At 27.3% G+C, this 18516-nt stretch overlaps 5 protein-coding genes and 1 non-coding gene across 6 annotated transcripts; 3 read left to right on the forward strand and 3 right to left on the reverse strand.

Annotated features, from left to right (window-relative positions):
• Positions 1 to 460: 460 nt before the first annotated feature.
• PNEG_00005 (hypothetical protein) lies at positions 461 to 1902 on the reverse strand. Its single transcript, XM_007873664.1, has 6 exons — positions 1653 to 1902; positions 1473 to 1591; positions 1062 to 1404; positions 820 to 1017; positions 703 to 774; positions 461 to 657 (listed from the first exon to the last, which is right to left on the reverse strand). The coding sequence occupies exons 1-6, from the start codon at positions 1860 to 1862 to the stop codon at positions 487 to 489; spliced, it is 1113 nt and encodes a 370-aa protein (XP_007871855.1). The 5' UTR covers positions 1863 to 1902; the 3' UTR covers positions 461 to 486.
• Positions 1903 to 2621: 719 nt separating this feature from the next.
• Positions 2622 to 3853, forward strand: PNEG_00006 (18S rRNA biogenesis protein RCL1; the record flags this gene model as incomplete). Its single annotated transcript, XM_007873665.1, has 4 exons — positions 2622 to 2751; positions 2812 to 2883; positions 2938 to 3185; positions 3227 to 3853. 4 exons carry the CDS (start codon positions 2622 to 2624, stop codon positions 3851 to 3853), a joined length of 1077 nt encoding a protein of 358 aa, XP_007871856.1.
• Positions 3854 to 4220: 367 nt separating this feature from the next.
• Positions 4221 to 10934, forward strand: PNEG_00007 (hypothetical protein; the record flags this gene model as incomplete). The annotated part of the gene is made up of 5 exons (XM_007873666.1): positions 4221 to 7101; positions 7146 to 10060; positions 10110 to 10260; positions 10310 to 10399; positions 10445 to 10934. Exons 1-5 carry the CDS (start codon positions 4283 to 4285, stop codon positions 10932 to 10934), a joined length of 6465 nt encoding a protein of 2154 aa, XP_007871857.1. The 5' UTR covers positions 4221 to 4282.
• A 347-nt stretch (positions 10935 to 11281) lies between these two features.
• Positions 11282 to 13370, forward strand: PNEG_00008 (glucose-6-phosphate dehydrogenase; the record flags this gene model as incomplete). The annotated part of the gene is made up of 11 exons (XM_007873667.1): positions 11282 to 11325; positions 11517 to 11586; positions 11639 to 11659; positions 11700 to 11919; positions 11959 to 12275; positions 12321 to 12405; positions 12448 to 12732; positions 12786 to 12897; positions 12942 to 13085; positions 13130 to 13306; positions 13346 to 13370. The coding sequence occupies 11 exons, from the start codon at positions 11282 to 11284 to the stop codon at positions 13368 to 13370; spliced, it is 1500 nt and encodes a 499-aa protein (XP_007871858.1).
• Positions 13371 to 13569: 199 nt separating this feature from the next.
• Positions 13570 to 17206, reverse strand: PNEG_00009 (hypothetical protein; the record flags this gene model as incomplete). Its single annotated transcript, XM_007873669.1, has 8 exons — positions 13570 to 13914; positions 13959 to 14225; positions 14268 to 14474; positions 14517 to 14599; positions 14640 to 15644; positions 15686 to 16410; positions 16455 to 16938; positions 16984 to 17206. 8 exons carry the CDS (start codon positions 17204 to 17206, stop codon positions 13570 to 13572), a joined length of 3339 nt encoding a protein of 1112 aa, XP_007871860.1.
• Positions 17207 to 18223: 1017 nt separating this feature from the next.
• Positions 18224 to 18296, reverse strand: PNEG_05016. The gene has a single exon. It is a non-coding gene; the product is annotated as a tRNA-Thr (tRNA).
• Positions 18297 to 18516: the final 220 nt, after the last annotated feature.

The following is an 18516-nucleotide window of genomic DNA, read 5'->3' on the forward strand; positions in this document are numbered from 1 at the left end:
TTTTTAGTTTTGCCAATAAATTTTATAAGTAAATATTTTAAATATTTTGAAACGTAAATTTACTTTTTTTGCTATTATAAATATATTAAAATTTTAAAATCTTTAATAAATTAAAAATGTTATAAAAATTTAAAGTATTTTATTCTATTTTTTTCCTTAAGGTTTAAAAATAGAAACAATCGAAGTTAACTGGTTTTTTAAAAAATAATATAATAAAATTTATGATTACATTTTAATGATGTCTTTAGACAACAAACAAATTAGATAATATATAGAAATATATAAACATAGATATGTTATATATAACTAATCAATAAAATTTTATTAATATAAATTATAAAAATTGTTAATTTTAATTTAATATTCGTAAAACAATTTTTAATTATACCTAAATATAACCTGGGAATGATTTTATTAATAAAATTAAAGTTCTAAGGTGTTTTAGATATCCTTATTTAATGATGAAGAATTAGGATCTATATCCCTTCAGAATTGGCTTTTTTCTTCTTGATTATCACCAATATCATTAGGCTTTTCTAACAAATTCTTCCATAGATCAAGCAGCTTTTCACTTCTTTCTTTAATAAAATACTTTTCATCACTAGGTATATCTGAAAGTTGGACAATTCTTTTTAATACTTTTCCAATTTTTGTAGCCTTAATAAAAATCAATCAATCATAGACCAAAGAAATAGAATTTACTCTTAAAATTGCAGCATCAATTCCCTTAAATGTTTCTAACTTTTCTAACTGTTCATTTACTATAGGCATATCCTATATATGTTTAGTTCAAGTTATCATAAAAAAGTTAATTTTTACAGTTTCGGAGGGAACTTTTCCATTAGTAAGCATAATCCTTTGCAACTTATGTCTAAAAAATAAAACCTGCTGTTTTTTTTGTTCCCATTTTACTTGTAATGATTTCTCTGAAGAAATAATAGAATTTTCTTCTGATTTAAGTTTCCCATTCAGAATTTTATTTAAATTCCTTTGAGAACCATCGGATATCATTTTTTCCTATCAATTAATTAGATATATTTTTTAGTAATATTAAATAATACTTGATTATTTAATTTTACTTTATGTCGGTCATTCTCGTGCCTTCTTTTCTTATTTTCAGCTTTTCTAGATTCTATTTTTCGCTTTAACGCTCCTTTTATCGCATTATCATCAATATCACCATCTTTTAAATTATCATTAAATTCATCTTCATCTTCATCCTCATCTTTTTCCGATTCATCTTTCATTTCAAGAGATTGCTGAGCAAGCAAATCTTCAACTGTTGGGCATGTTTTTGCAATTTCATAACTTCTTCGTATATCCTTTTTTGTAGTTTTTCTAGAAAGAAAATCATCAATCATTTCTGGGGTTAAAGGTCTTATATCATTCTTAGAGGCCCATATACTAATTCCTCTGTAAATATACATACAAATGTCTTCAAAAAAAAAAAAAACAAAATATGTTGTACTTACTATTCCGGTGTTGGAAAAAATCTTACAAGCCAATGTTGAACATCCATACCATTTCTACGTTTTTTTGAAACTGGTCGTGCATCCATAACATCTTTAGGTGCAATATCTTCTGGAAAGACCTAATAAATATAGATTAATCTTATTCTATAGATTACTTATTAATATAAAACGCATAAATACCATTCCTGGCCACCAAGGATAGCCGGAAATCTTTGCCAAGACCAGATCTCCAACATTATATATTGAGACGCCTGTCTCTTGCTTTTTCATCTTTAAAATATCTTTCTTTTTATTGATCTCATTATCTTGAATCTTTTCTGATTTTAACTCTTCAATTGTTGAAAACTCGCATTCGTCTATAAACTTTTCTTCCATTTCAGCATTTCCCATGTTAGTGTCCAAGATGCTTTATCCTCTCAAAATTGCCTCCGAGATATTTACTTTTTATTATTTCTAATAGGAATAATGTTTTTATCCAATTTGCCGTTTTTATTCTCGTAAAAAGGGGAGTTAAAATTAAATGTTTAATAAAAAAAATAATCTTATTTAATATTTTATTGTTGACAATTCTACTTTATAAATATAAAAATTAAACATACTCTATTTTCAGAACTTATAAATTCCATTAAACTAAAAATAAATTTAATTTAGATATGAAAAAATATATAAATAGAAAATATTTTCAAAATAGAAAGAAATAATAGTAAAAATAGAACAATTTACTAAAAATTAGATAATAGAAATTCTTGGAGAAATACATAAATATATAAAATACTGGCCTTTTTCTTAAAGACAAACTTTTCAAAATACATGATTCTATTCTATCGAGAAAAAAATATAAAAATAATTATATTTAGACATATTCTATGATGTATTCTAAATTCTTATTAAAACATTCATATAGTATTGAAAATTTAGAATTTTAATTAAATCAATATTTCCTAAAAAACAGCTATTAAATATGGAGTACCTAATTATAATTAATTTTAATAAAAAAGCTTTATCTGATATTGTAATTTATTTAGAAAAAAATCGATTTATAAAATACTTATTAAAGTATATAATTTTTCTATCGAACTTATTTAATAAAAAATTGGTAATTTGTATTAAAAAATTAAATGGTATCCTAAACTTTTTCTTTTAAATGATATGGCAACTCAAATTCTTCGATTTCAAGGCCATGAATATTTTACACAAAGATTAATACTATCTTTATTAAGTAAAAAAATGATACGAATTGAAAAGATCCGTTCTGATGATACAAATCCTGGCCTTCGAGGCATGTAACAATCAATATTTTGACTTGAATAAGTCTTTTAGCTTAACATTGAATTTATAGATTATGAAATTTCATTTCTTCGTTTATTGGAAACAATTACAAATGGTTCGCAAATTAATATTTCATATACAGGTATTTTATCAAAAAAATGGATCCTATTATTTTATTTAGAGATTAACTTCTAAGGCACAATTATTTTATTTAAACCAGGTCAAATTCATGGAGGAAAATTTACTCATGATTGCGGAACATCGAGATCGATAGGATATTTTCTTTTACCATTACTTAGCATTTTGCCATTCTCAAAAATACCATTTGACTTAACATTTACTGGCTTAACTGTTGATAATTATGATGTTGGTGTAGATATAATTCGAACAAGTATTCTTCCAATTATGCGTAAATTTGGAATAAATGATGGACTCGAACTTCGAGTAAGTTAATTATGCTTTTTTTATATTTTTATATCATATAGATTTTAAAACGGGGTTCTTCGCCTCTTGGAGGTGGTGAAATTCGTTTTATATGTCCATCTATTCGTGCACTTTGTACAGTTCATCTTTTATCATCTGGACGAATAAAACGTATTCGTGGAGTTGCTTCATCCACATGTGTATCTCCTTCTATTGCTAATAGGCTTGTTGAATCTGCGAGAAGCATACTGAATAGATTTATTCCTGATATATTTATATATACAGATGTTCGAAAAGGAGAAGAATGCGGAAAATCTCCAGGATTTTCTTTATCACTTGTTGCTGAGTCAAATACGGAATCTTTATATACAAGTGAATTGTCAGGAGAAGCAGGAGATATTCCTGAAGATATAGGTATTAACTGTGCCAAAATTTTATTGTCGCAAATCCTAAATGGAGGTTGCGTTGATAACATTGCATGTAAATATGTTCTTCTTGGAATGGTTTTAGGGTCGGAAGATGTCGGACGCATAAGAATATCTAGAAAAATTGATGAACACTTAGTAGCATTTTTAAGAGATGTTAAATTATTTTTTAATATAGAAATGAGATTTATTCCTAGTGGAAATGAAATAATAGTAAGCTGTAAGGGTATAGGATATACTAATTATAATAAAATGGTCACTTAAAAATTTATATTTAAATAAGAATATCAAATAATATAATATTAAAATAATATGTAATTTTTCTTAATATTATTGCAGAATGAAATCTTTAAAATATTATAAATATCTAATATTTATTTTTTAAATATTATTGCAGAAATGATATTTAAAGTCTATCTTATTTTTAATTTTCTTATTATAATTAAAAAAATATTAATTATTTTAATAGAATATCATAAATATAAGAAAAACAACAAGCATATCATGTAAAATTAAGTAATCTTTTTAAAGTTTCGTTATAGGGCAAAGGAACCTATTTTTAAAACTTCGAAAATTGATTTTTAAAGGTTCATAACATATTAAAATAATTTATATTAATTAAATTAGAAAATAAACTCCTAAATATATTTTAAGTAGGCTTATAATTATTTTTATTAATACTATATATAAGCCATGCCATCAAAATATCATCCACCTGCTCAGAATATGGACCAGTACAAATATTCTGAAATATCCAATAAAGTCAGTAAAGCTGATCAAAGATTTGTTACTCGTCGGGATCATGAAGCAACAGGAGAGCCTGAATCACTTTCAGGACGAATTAGTGTAAAAGATATGGGATCTCGTGTTTCTAGAAATACTCAGCCAGAAAGTACTATAAAAAAAGAAACTCAAGTAATAGATGATGAATTTGATCAAAAATATAAAAAAAAAAAAACATTAAAAAACAAAAATACTTATTCTTCTATATTGGATACTACAGAAGATTTAGAGGGCCTTGTATATTATCCGAAAACCAAAGAAACTCGTGAAACATATGAAGCACTTTTAGCTTATGTTCACGAATTTGTTGGAGATCAAAGTCATGATATAATAAGGAGTGCTAGTGACGCTGTTTTAGAATTCTTAAAAGATGAAAATTTAAAAGATTATGATAAAAAAAAAGAAATTGATAAATTACTCGGTGTAAATATACCGAGTGAAAGATTTAGCCAATTAATTGCTATTGGAAAAAAGATAACAGATTATTCTTCTGAAGATTCTAGAAATATTGTGGAGAACGATGATCATGAGCTTGATGAACAAAGAGTTGCAGTTATTTTTGATGATGATGAAAACGAAGATAGCGAAAATGAAATTGATGAAGATGATCAAGAGGAATCTAATACAAGTACTGACACAGAAGGTGTGGAAAATTACATAACTATTGTTAACGGGAAAACAAATAAACATTTCACTAGTAAAGAAAATAAAGAAAAAGTTTTCGCTCATCAAATCGACACATTTTGGTTACAACGAACTATTTCTGCATATTATACCGATCCATATATTATTCAGGAAAAAACATCATCAGCTATTTCTTTTTTAGAATCAGATATTTCATTTGGACAACTTGAAAATAAGCTTATGGAGTTATTTGATTATGATAAATTTGAACTTGTGAAAATATTAACTAGAAATCGAGATACAATTGTATGGTGTACGCGTCTCTTACGAACAATTGATGTTGAAGCTAAAAAAGAAATCGAAACTCAGATGAAATTAGAAGGTTATGAATGGATTTTACGAGAACTTAAAGAAGATAGGGAGTCATTGTCTTTGATGTATCCAGAGAAGCATGATAACAACATGATGGATATTGATTTGCCCCAAGATGTAGAGAAACATATGCATAAGGATATTTCTGTGTCACAAATATCTGAAATTATACCTAAAAAAGTCATTGATTTAAATTCACTTATATTTTCTCAAGGTGCTCATTTAATGTCGAATAAAAAATGTAAATTACCAGAAGGTTCTTTTAAACGATCTAAAAAAGGTTATGAAGAAATTCACGTTCCAGCACCAAAAAAAGCAATAGTTAAAGATATAAAAAGTATTCTAATATCTGATATGCCTGAATGGATTCGTCCTGTCTTTGGTAATACCGAAAAATTAAATCCTATTCAAAGCAAGCTCTATCCTATGGCATTCGAAAAAGATAATAATTTGCTTATTTGCGCACCTACGGGCGCTGGAAAAACAAATGTGGCTATTCTTTGCATTTTAAACGAATTAAAAAAACATCGCAATGAGTCTACAGGAGAAATTAATAAAAATGACTTTAAAATTGTTTATATTGCTCCATTGAAGGCTCTTGTACAAGAAATTGTCGGCAATTTTAGATCTAGGTTGTCTCAATATGACATCCAGGTGGAAGAATTAACAGGAGATACACAACTTACTAAAGCTCAAATATCTTATACTCAAATAATCGTAACTACTCCTGAAAAATGGGATATCATTACTAGAAAAGCTACAGAAACGTCATATACTAATCTGGTTCGTCTAATAATTATTGATGAAATTCATTTACTTCATGATGATCGAGGTCCTGTTTTAGAAGCTATTGTCGCTCGGACAATCCGAAAAATGGAACAAACATTTGAGCCCGTTCGTTTAATAGGACTCTCGGCTACTCTTCCTAACTATATGGATGTTGCCGCATTTTTAAAGGTAGACTTGAAGCAAGGTCTATTTTATTTTGATAATTCATATCGTCCTTGTCCATTAAAACAAGAATTTATCGGGATTACTGAAAAAAAAGCTATCAAAAGATTGCAGGTTATCAATGATGTTACATATGAGAAAGTAATCGAACAAGCTAGAAAATTTCAAGTTTTAATTTTTGTCCATTCACGTAAAGAAACTGCTAAAACTGCGAAATTTATACGCGATAAATGCCTCGAAGAAGAAACCATTGGACAAATTTTACGTTTTGATGCAGCAACAAAAGAAATTCTTCAGTCAGAAGCAAAAGAAGTTAATGACTCCAATTTAAAAGATCTTCTTCCTTATGGGCTTGGCATTCATCATGCTGGCATGACTCGTGCCGATCGAAGGTCAGCTGAAGAACTTTTTGCAGCTGGTCATATTCAAGTTTTAGTTAGTACTTCCACTTTAGCATGGGGCGTTAATCTTCCTGCACATGCTGTTATTATTAAAGGAACTCAAATTTATTCACCAGAAAAAGGTCGCTGGGTAGAGTTATCTCCTCAAGATGTTCTTCAAATGTTAGGCAGAGCAGGAAGGCCACAATATGATTCTTATGGTGAAGGTATAATTATTACATCGCATACAGAACTTCAATATTATTTAAGTTTGCTTAACCAGCAATTGCCAATAGAAAGTCAGTTTATTAGTAAAATCGTTGATAATTTGAACGCAGAAATCGTTTTAGGTACTGTAAGAAACAGAGATGAAGCAGCACAATGGCTTGGATATACTTATTTGTAAGGCTTATAATAATGATAAATAATAACTTAGCATTTTCTAGATATGTTCGAATGTTACGATCTCCTACAATATATAATGTCGGAGCAGATTATGCTGATGATGTAGATTTAGAACAAAAACGAATTGATCTTATTCATTCAGCTGCATTATTGCTAGATAAACATAATTTAATAAAATATGATAAAAAAACAGGTATTTTTCAAGCAACGGAATTGGGAAGAATTGCATCACATTATTACATTACTTATGAATCTATGGCTATATATAATCAATATCTTAAACCTACATTGTCATATATTGAACTTTTTCGTATATTTTGTCTTTCAGATGAATTTAAATATATTCCAGTAAGGGAAGAAGAAAAACTTGAACTTCAAAAATTGCTTGATAGAGTTCCTATTCCTATTAAGGAGGGCGCTGAAGAACCATCTGCTAAGATTAATACTTTATTACAAGCTTATATATCTAAGTTAAAACTTGAAGGTTTTGCTTTAATTTCAGATATGATATATGTCACACAGTCCGCAAAGAGAATTTTAAGGGCTATTTTTGACATTTCTTTAAAGAGGGGATGGTCACAGGTTGCTAAATCAGCCCTTGATATGTGTAAAATGGTTGAGAAATGTATGTGGCCTACCATGACTCCTTTAAGACAATTTAAAATATGTCCTTCTGAAGTTATTCGCAAGGTTGAACGAAAAGATTTATCATGGAGTAGATATTTTGATTTAGATCCTCATGAACTTGGAGAATTAATAAATGTACCTAAAGCCGGGAAATTAGTTCATAAACTTATTCAGCATTTTCCAAAATTGCAACTTCAGGCACATGTTCAGCCTATTACACGATCTATATTGAGGGTGAGTTTGACTATTACACCTCAATTTGAATGGGACCATGAAATACATGGGTTTACTGAACTTTTTTGGATTATAGCTGAAGATGTAAATGGGGAGCAAATTCTCTTTCATGATCAATTTATATTAAAGGAAAATTATGCAAAAGATGAACATTATGTTGAATTTACTGTCCCAATATCTGAACCAATACCACCAAATTATTTTATTACAATAATCTCAGATAGATGGATGCATTCTGAAACGAAGCTAGCTATAGCATTTAAACATTTAATTCTCCCAGAAAAATTTCCTCCGCATACTCCTTTACTTGATTTACATCCGCTTCCTGTTGCTGTGTTACGCAAACAGGAATTTATTAAACTTTATTCGTCTCATTTTCAGAATTTCAATAAAATTCAGACTCAAGTATTTAATACATTGTTTACTACTGATGAGACTGTTTTTATAGGTGCCCCTACTGGTAGTGGAAAAACAATTTGTGCAGAATTCGCCTTAATGAGACATTGGATGCAAGAAAATTCGGGAAAAGCGGTATATATTGCACCATTTCAAGAGCTTATTGATGAAAGATATAATGACTGGAATGAAAAATTTAGAACTTTAGAAAATTCTAAAAGTATAGTTAAATTAACAGAAGAGACTAGTGAAAATCTGAAATTATTACAAAAAGCAGATTTAATTCTTGCAACTCCTGTTCAGTGGGATGTGTTATCTCGTAGATGGAAACATCGTAAAAATATTCAAACTATTCAATTATTTATTGTAGACGAAATCCATGCAGTCGGAGGTCATATAGGACCTGTATACGAAGTAATTATATCACGAATTCGCTATGTTGCAGCTCAAACCGGAAACAAAGTTCGAATTGTTGCTTTAGGGGTTTCTTTAGCAAATGCTAGAGATTTAGGGGAATGGATAGGTGCAAATCAACATTGTATATATAACTTTAGTCCAAAAGACAGACCTAGACCTCTTGAAGTGACTATGCAATCATTTACGGTTCCTCATTTTCCATCATTAATGATAGCAATGACAAAACCATTATATTTGATTATAACAACATTATCATCTGATTGTTCTTCTCTAATATTTGTCCCAAGCAGAAAACAATGTCGCAATATATCTCTTGATATTTTGACGCATTGTAATGCCAATAATAATGAAAACAGATTTCTTTTATCGACATCTGATGATATTATGTTATATATTGGGAAAATTCAGGATGATGTTTTAGCAAATTGCTTAACTCATGGTATTGGGTATTATCACGAGGCACTCAGCAAATCTGATAAAGATATTGTTAAATCATTGTATAAATCTAGAATCATTCAAATCCTTTTCGCTTCAAGGGATGTAGCTTATTCATTAGGTGTTACAGCACATATGGTCATTGTAATGGGTACACAATATTTTGAAGGAAGAGAACATAGGTATATTGATTATCCGATTAGCGAAATATTACAAATGTTGGGATATGCATATCAACCAGATCATGATGGAATTAGTAGAGCAATTTTAATGACGCCTGCTGTGAAAAAAGAATATTATAGAAAATTTCTAAGTGAAGCGTTGCCAATTGAAAGTCATCTTCAAATATTTATGCATGACGCATTTGTTACCGAGATAGCTACATCTACAATTGAAAATAAACAGGAGGCAGTAGATTGGCTCACTTGGTCATACATGTACCGTCGTTTAGTCGCTAACCCGGGATTTTACGGACTTCAAGATATCTCTCACGAATCACTTAGTAGTTATTTGTCTGATTTAGTAGAAACTACTCTGAACGATCTGATGGAAAAAAGAATTATTTCTATAGAAGATGATTTTTATGTTACACCTTTAAATCTAGCGATGATTGCAAGTTATTATAATCTTACTTACATTACTATTGAAACTATGGCTTTAAGCTTGACCTCTAAAACTAAAATGAAGGGTTTATTAGAAGTTGTTACTGCTGCTGCTGAATTTGAGTCAATTCCTATTCGTAGACATGAAGATATAATATTACGGCGTATTTATGAAAGAATTCCTGTAAAGCTTCAGAATCAAGATTTTGATTCTCCTTCTTTTAAAGCATTTATATTATTACAAGGTATTATATATTATATATTATACATATTTATAAAGTTAATTTGTATTAGCACATTTTTCACGCTTTCAACTACCTATTGATTTAGTTGCAGATCAGGTATTAGTGTTGCAAAAGATAATTAATCTTCTTAGCGCATGTGTTGATGTTATGTCATCAGAAGGTTATTTGAATTCTAGTTATCCAATGGAGTTATCACAAATGTAAGATTTTTTTTTATTATTTTTAAGCCAATTTTTTTATTATATTTAGGTGTGTTCAAGCAATATGGGATCGCGATAGTCCATTAAAACAAATACCACATTTTACTAATGATGTAATTAAAAGATGTAATGATACTGGGTAACCTGGAAATTTTCAAATATATTGTAATTTATTTTTTATTAGATTAGAATCTGTATATGATTTAGGCGAGTTTTTAGCAGATGCTTCAAAGGAATCAAGAGATAAGCTTTTAGAAATGGATTCAAAAAAACTACGTGATGTAGCTAATTTTGTCAATAATTATCCATCAATAGATATTACATTCGAGCTTGAAGATACAGGGTCTATTACTGTTGGAAATAAGGCGAGTATTAATATCATTCTTACAAGAGAAACAGAAGAGGTTAATACTCTGGTTTATGCTCCCTTTTTTCCTATTTCAAAAAATGAACACTGGTGGATTGTAATTGGCGATGGTGTATCTTTATTAGCTATTAAAAAGGTTACTTTACAAAAAGTTTTATCTCTAAAACTAGACTTTATTCCTCCAAACGCAGGAAAACATGAATATATTTTATCCTGTTTTAGTGATTCTTATGTTGGTGTAGATCAAGATATAAAGGTGGATATAGTTGTTGCAGAAGGAAGAGAAAATAATGAAGCAGATGAATAAATATTTATAATTTAAAAATATTTAAATGTGAATAAGTTCTTATGATATTTTTTTGAGACATAATTTCTTTAAAATGTGACTTACTATTTTCTTAAGATTTAAAGAAGCATTGGTGTGTTTTATTATTAATAAAATACATAATATTATCAGTAAAATAACTATATTAATTAAGATATAATGATTCAAATTTTATATAAAACGAAATGTTATAAATAATTAATGCTTTTCGAAGTTCATAAAACTTTTTGCTATAGGAATAATATAAAATAATTTTTCTACTAGTTTTTTATTTTGAACCCTTAAAATTTACGATAAAAATTAAAAATTGAAATTTTATCTATAAAATAATGGTCGAATTCGTCCTCAAGGCATTTAATGATTCAGATATAGAGTAAGGATTGTTCTCATATTGACTAATTATCATGTTCGATTTAATTATTTTAATATATTAACATTTAATAAAATTAAAAAATAATTTCAATGTTATTCAACATTTATTTTTATAGCATATTATTATTTGATATTATGGAACTTTTTATTTAAAGAAATATCTATATAAAATTAAATATTAATGTGTTTTAGAGCTAAATCAAAAGAAGACATTACATTCATTGTTTTAGGAGCATCAGGTGATCTAGCAAATAAAAAAATCGTTTGGAATTTACGATTAATTATCTCTTATATTACTAACATTTCTTTTTAAGTTTCCTGCTTTATTTCAACTCGTAAATAATATATTTGGTATTTTCATTTTAATAATATTAGTATCAAAACAATCTTATATCAAGAAAAATTCACGTGATTGGATATGCTAGAACTAAAATGAATAATCAAGAGTTCCATTCTAGGTTTTCTTCATATATAAAAATAACTTCTAAAGATGAGTCGGTTTTTAAGGAATTTAAAAATGCATGTACATATATTAGTGGCAAATACAATAATAATGGGTTTAAAAAGCTACTATTTCATTGTGAAGAAATAGAAGGTATATTCTATAGTTATTTATTTGACTTAATTTTTATAGACAAATCTCAAAAACAAAGTAGAATTTTTTATATGGCTCTTCCTCCTAATATTTTTAATTGTGCTTCTTATTATTTAAAGAAATTGCTTTATCCAGAATCCGGTATTGCTAGATTAGTGATTGAAAAACCCTTTGGAAAAGATTTTGAAAGTAATAAAAAACTTCAGAAAGCTCTTACATGTATGTGGAAAGAGAATGAAATTTTTCGAATTGACCATTATCTTGGCAAAGAAATGGTTAAAAACCTTTTAATAATGCGTTTTTCAAATGTTTTTTTAGACGCATCATGGAATAAACATTATATATCAAATATTCGGGTAATAAAATAGGCTCTTACTACTTATTTTATTAATAAGGTCGAGATTATATTTAAAGAACCTTTTGGAGTAGAAGGACGTGGAGGATATTTTAACGAATTTGGGATTATTAGAGACGTAATGCAAAATCGTATAAATTTTAAAATTTTCTGAAAACATTTTAATATTACAGATTTATTGCAGATATTGGTTATTTTAGCTATGGAGAGGCCTGATTCTTTTTTTTCTGATGATATTCGTGACAGAAAAGTCAAAATTCTTCAAGATATACCTGTTATCGAACCTAAGGATGTTATTATTGGTCAATATACATGTTCCGAAGACAGATCTAAGCTTGGTTATACAGATGACGAAACTATACCAAAAGATTCACGCTGTCCCACGTTTGCCGCCTTAACGATGTTCATAGAAAATGAACGCTGGAAATGTGTTCCATTTATTTTGATCGCTGGTAAAGGTATTGCTTTATTTAGCAATTAGGCTAGAAAATGTATTTTAATATATTTTTAGCATTGGATGAACAAAAAGTAGAGATTCGTATTCAATATAAAGATGCTTTTGGAGAAATGTTTGGAAATGTTTTACGAAATGAATTGGTTATATCTATACAACCGGAAGAAGGGTATATATATTATTATTACTAAAAATATATTGACAGTTTATTAGAATTCATATGAATATTAATTCAAAATATCCTGGATTGGATATGTATGCTGTTTCTACAAAATTAAATTTTATATATAAACATGAATTTCCAAATATAAAAATCCCTGAAGCATATGAAAGTTTATTGTTAGATGCTATAAAAGGGTAATTAAGTAAATTTGTATTTTTTATTATTTAATGGTTTATAGTGATCAATCGAATTTTGTGCGTGATGATGAATTAGATCATTCATGGAGAATATTTACACCACTCTTACACTATTTAGATGAGCATGAAGATATTAAGCCTATTCTTTATCCATATGGTAGTGGAGGACCATCAGAGCTTTTTGACTATATTAAAAGTTATGGTTGTAAATTATGTCAGTATAATTATTTTTCAATTTTTTTATTAATCAAATTAAGGATAAATATTACCTTTTATAATTGATTTTGATAAATGAGTATTAAAAAATTTGATTTTAATGAATTTAATATATCGTATTTATTTGATATAAATTAAGTTTTTTAATAAAATTGTGATTTAGTGTAATTCTCCTAGTTTATAATACATACATATTACAAATTTGAAAATATTGATAACTGTAAAGTTACAGAGATAATTGAAAATAAAAAATATTTTATAATAATTAATCCTTAGTTATAGGTTTTCCATCTTTTTTTTTCATAGTATAATAACATAAATGACACGCATATAAAAGTTTTGCATTGTATAAATTATTAGTTGATGTCGATACATTATTTTTTGGCCACCATACAGGAGATATATTAGTTTCACATATATAACAAGACCTCGTTACTTCTTTTATAGGCGAATGTTGATCTTTTTTAAGATTTCTCAATTCTTCCAATTTAATTGCAATAGTCAAAGGAGTAATATGTCCATAATAAGCATTCATATTAATTCGTCTATTTCCTATTTTTGCAGAAATCATTGAAGTTTTATAATTTTCAACATAAGCCTTAATAGCATACTATATTCTTATTAATAATAAATATAGAATAATGAAAAGAATACCTTATTTATTTCATAGTCATACTCATTAATAGCATGAACTATAGTTTTTTTCATATTATGATTGGGACACCATATAGCAGCAGTCATAATTCCAAATTCCCCACTAAATTTTATAGTAACAGCATTATCTTTTCTTGAACCTTTTACTAAAGCTATATCAAATCCAATAGTATACCCTGCATAGATGGCACAAGTCACATGTAGTGGAATATGACAAACATGACACAATGCACATACTCCTCGAACCTTTTTACATATAAAGCATACCTGAATAATGTCATAAAATTATTTAATATATATAAAATTTACTTGTTGCCATCTGGATAATGAAATGGCGCCGATTCCTTCTATAGGTTGCAATGTAGAAGAATCAGTAAATTTAAGTTCTGGAATCCATATAGCGCATGTAACGTGTGCCCAATTATTTCCTGATGTTTGTTTAAGAGCTTCTCTAAAGAAAGAATTTGAATTAAGAGATGGGCAATCATGAACTGAACAAAGAACACATTGATAATTCTAAAAAAATTAGTTTTAAGAATCCCTTTAAAGAAATAATACAGTAGAAACCATAGGCGTTTTATCATTAATACACATATCGCAAATCCATGAATTAGGATCAACGTAAGAAATTCCATAACATGCTAAAGATATTAATAATAATAACTTGAAAATTCAACATACTTTTATGAACCATGAGTTCACATGTTTTACATGTATAAAGTATAGATTTTGGTTCCAAAAGCTCGCAAACACGGCAAGATATAGAATTTCCTTTTAAAATTAATGAATCATCTATATCTTTTTTCGGATATTTCACATCTGTTTTTAAACGACGTCTTTTTCCTGGTCCATTTTTATCACAATTTTCTTCAATTTTTTCTTTCTCTTCAAATAAATGTTGTTCTTTTAAAAGTTCTTCCTCGAATTTCTTTTTTCTCCAACGTGCACCAGGTTCTGATAATTTTTTAGCAATTTCTTCGGGTGGTTCCCAGCGTACACTATATTTCCTCCATAATTCACCACATCTTTGGCAAAGTGCTGTAACTACATTTTTATCAGAAATAAAAGAACCACCTGGTGCCCGTTTCCAAAGTTTACTTTTAGTTATAGAACAAAATTTGCAGATGAAACTTTTATGCTTTAATGTAGCTTTTTCAGAATTATAGGCACTATCGTCACTGCTATCTGCTATATCCTCCGTTAAGTGTAAAGAAGAATCTAATATAGATCTATTATGATTTGAAGAAAATAGCTTTTCTTCTTTCTTGCGACGACCTGAATAATTTCCCCATATTTTTTTTCCAGATTCTGTCTTTTTCCATATATAATAAAACTTAATTATTTCTGGAAGGGATTTTGTTGGAATCTCGTTAGCAACTAAAGATAATTCACTTCCATATTGAGAAATGGCATTTTCAAACTGTTCTAGTTCAAGAACATTAAAATCAGGTATGCGAAGGTGCTTTTTAGTCAAAAATGATAAACTTGAAATGGAAGCATTTATATCAAATTGATTTTCATAAAGTGTTGTTAATGCTATATCCTGAAAATCCGTAGAAAAGTGAGGTATAGAGAGATTTTCAGCTATATATTTAATTTTGTTAAGATAGTTATCTACTAAATCATCTGGAATGTTTTCTGGCTTTGAAAATAATTTTATGCTTGTATGATCATGTCCTCTTAAAACTAAAAAAAATTAAAATATATTAAACAAATATAAAACTTACCATATCTAGTACCTATTTCATTGGTAAAAGAAAAGTTTTTGTTGAATAAAGATTTCGAATTAGATGGTTTAGGAAAACACTCTTTAGAATTGTTAACTTTTGTATTATCCATTTTAGCTTCTGAATTAGTTTGTTCCAATATTTCTTCTTCTGAAGCGTTAGAAAACTTATAAATATGTTTTCCCTTTCTTTTTTTCCGTAAATCTACTACTACTTGTTGTTTTTCTATAAAAGATTCATCTTGTTCTGGAATGACTGCTTGATGTTTACCACCAATTCTAGATGCTGCTCTAGGATAGATTCTGTCATCGTAATCCAATACGTCTTCTATATTGCAATGTATTCCTAAATATCTATATGGCCATAATTTAGTAATTGCTTTTTGCTGTTCAGTTGGCTGTTTGTATTTTTTTTTTTCGTTTATTTCACTATAATTATTAGATTCTGTAATATTAGATGATATTGATGATATATCAGATAGTTCAGAATCTTCATTATTATTATCAACATCATTTTGTACGCTTTTTTTTCTTAAGTTAATAGTTTTTGATTGCCTTTCTGAAGGAATTTCCAAACTTTTATTTGCTTTTATACGGCGATGCTCAGCTCTAGAACAGGAGGTACAGGTCCAGACAAATCCTTTTGTAGGCTTTTTGAGTAAAGGGGGCTTAACACAATGCATATGATAATCATCATGACAAACAGCACATCTAATAGATTCAATACTTTTGCATGTCAATTCTTATATAATAAAAATAATTAAAAATACCTTAAACACCAGTTGCCACAACGTTTACAACCTCTATGTTGCATTGCCAACTCTTTTCCTCTTCCAATCTCTACAATTACATACTTCCATTCTTGCCTAAGAACTTCTTTTACTCTATCTGGAACATTTGTTACTTTATGTATAGGCACAACTTCGTAATAACGATATATATAGCGATCAAAAAGTCTATCATAATAAAAAGAATTCGGTATTTTTCGATATTCATCATGGTTTTCTATCTCATCTTTATGAAATATTCTACACTTTCCCCTATATGCTGATAAGGGACATATATCAGAATGCATGGAAGCAAATAATTGACGAGAATCATTGGTTTTTTTTTGAACATCCCTTGGTCTATAAAACCAATTCACACGGATTGCATTAATAGAACTATCAGGATCATTATTCATTGACGTAAACTCCATGATTCTTGCAAGATAATATGGTTCACCAGGTGGCTCAGAAACTAAATAGATAGTATCTAAATTAAATAAAAAAACTAAAAAAAAAAGAAAAACGAAAATACCATTACGATAAAGAACTGATCCGTCTGTTAGTGTACAGACAGGTTCCTTTTGACCATTTTTTTGTATATAATTTATTTTAACAATTCTAGCAATATGATCTACTTTATCTGTATTTTTTCTCTTTCGTTTAGGATTATGTAATTCTTGTGATTTTGTGTTATATGATTTATCTTCTATGATATTTTCTGAAGGATATTTTTCTTTAATATTATATTCAAGCATTTTATTATATAACTTAATAAAGATTTAAACTTGATAAAATATTATAATAAACCTTAATAACTTTGTTGATTTTGCATAGAAAAGATATTCCTTGTGGATTTAATGAAGATCTTTATTTTTCTGTTAATGTTACGTTTCTATTTTATATTTTTAAGTTAAATTTTAAAATAATTTTTTATTGGTTAATATTATAAAAAGTTAATATGATTGAAAAATAATATAAAAATAAACAAAAGTATATTTACTTTCATATATAGAGAGTGCTATCATAAATACATAAAAATATGATGGTTAAAAATTTATAATATATGGATAGATATATTAAATATGTGAGTGGAAAAAATAAATATATGATTAAATCAATATTCCAATTTTTTTAAAAAGTGTTTTTAAAATTCTTTATTAAATAATTACTAATTTTTTATTAGTATTATTGTAGATTGTGTTATTTTTAATAATAAAATAAAATAGGAACAATTGAGATGAAATTTTATAGTAAAATTTTAGTTTTATAAAAAGATTAAATGTAGAAAAAAACAAACTAAACTATAAAGATATTTTAAATTTTATAATATATTTTTTAATTTTATGATATAATTTAATTTTTTTTAGATTATAAATCTCATGAGAAACATTTTGAAAAATAGGTTAAATAATTTTAGTAAACTTCTGAAATTAATTATTTATAACTTATTTTTTGAAAGCTAAAAAATTAATCAATTTTATAATTTTTTAACGAAAATTATATAAATTTTATATTTTTAAAATTTAATATTAAATGTTTAAATTCTCTAATTATATAAACATAAAATATAAAAATCATCAATATTTTATGAGCTTTGGTTTTCGCTGTTAGGTAAACCTAATACCTTTAGAAGATAAACAAATAATAACTATCTAAAATATGATAAAATAACGTTAAATTTTTAAATTATTACAAAAGTTTATTTTTTTTTTTTAAAGGATACCTAATATAATATCGCTAATTTTTTAACACTTATGAAAAAGGTCTCGACCTGCCTTCTGGCGGAATCGAACCACCGACCTTTCGCTTACTAGGCGAATATTATAACCACTAAACTAAGAAGGCATTTAATAGTAATGCGGCCCTTATTTACATTAATAATTCTAAATGAGAAATTTGAGGTTTATTAAAATATATAAAAGCTATTAAAAAAACAAGTTATTCTGATATTAAAAGAAATATTAAGGAATTAAAGATTTGCTATTTTGAAAATAATAAAGACATTTAAAATAATTTATATTTGTTTAATCTTATATTTTTAGTATTTTAAAATCTTTAAAATTTA

This window comes from Pneumocystis murina (assembly GCF_000349005.2).
Source record: "Pneumocystis murina B123 chromosome Unknown supercont1.5, whole genome shotgun sequence".
Classification (NCBI taxonomy): domain Eukaryota; kingdom Fungi; phylum Ascomycota; class Pneumocystomycetes; order Pneumocystales; family Pneumocystaceae; genus Pneumocystis; species Pneumocystis murina.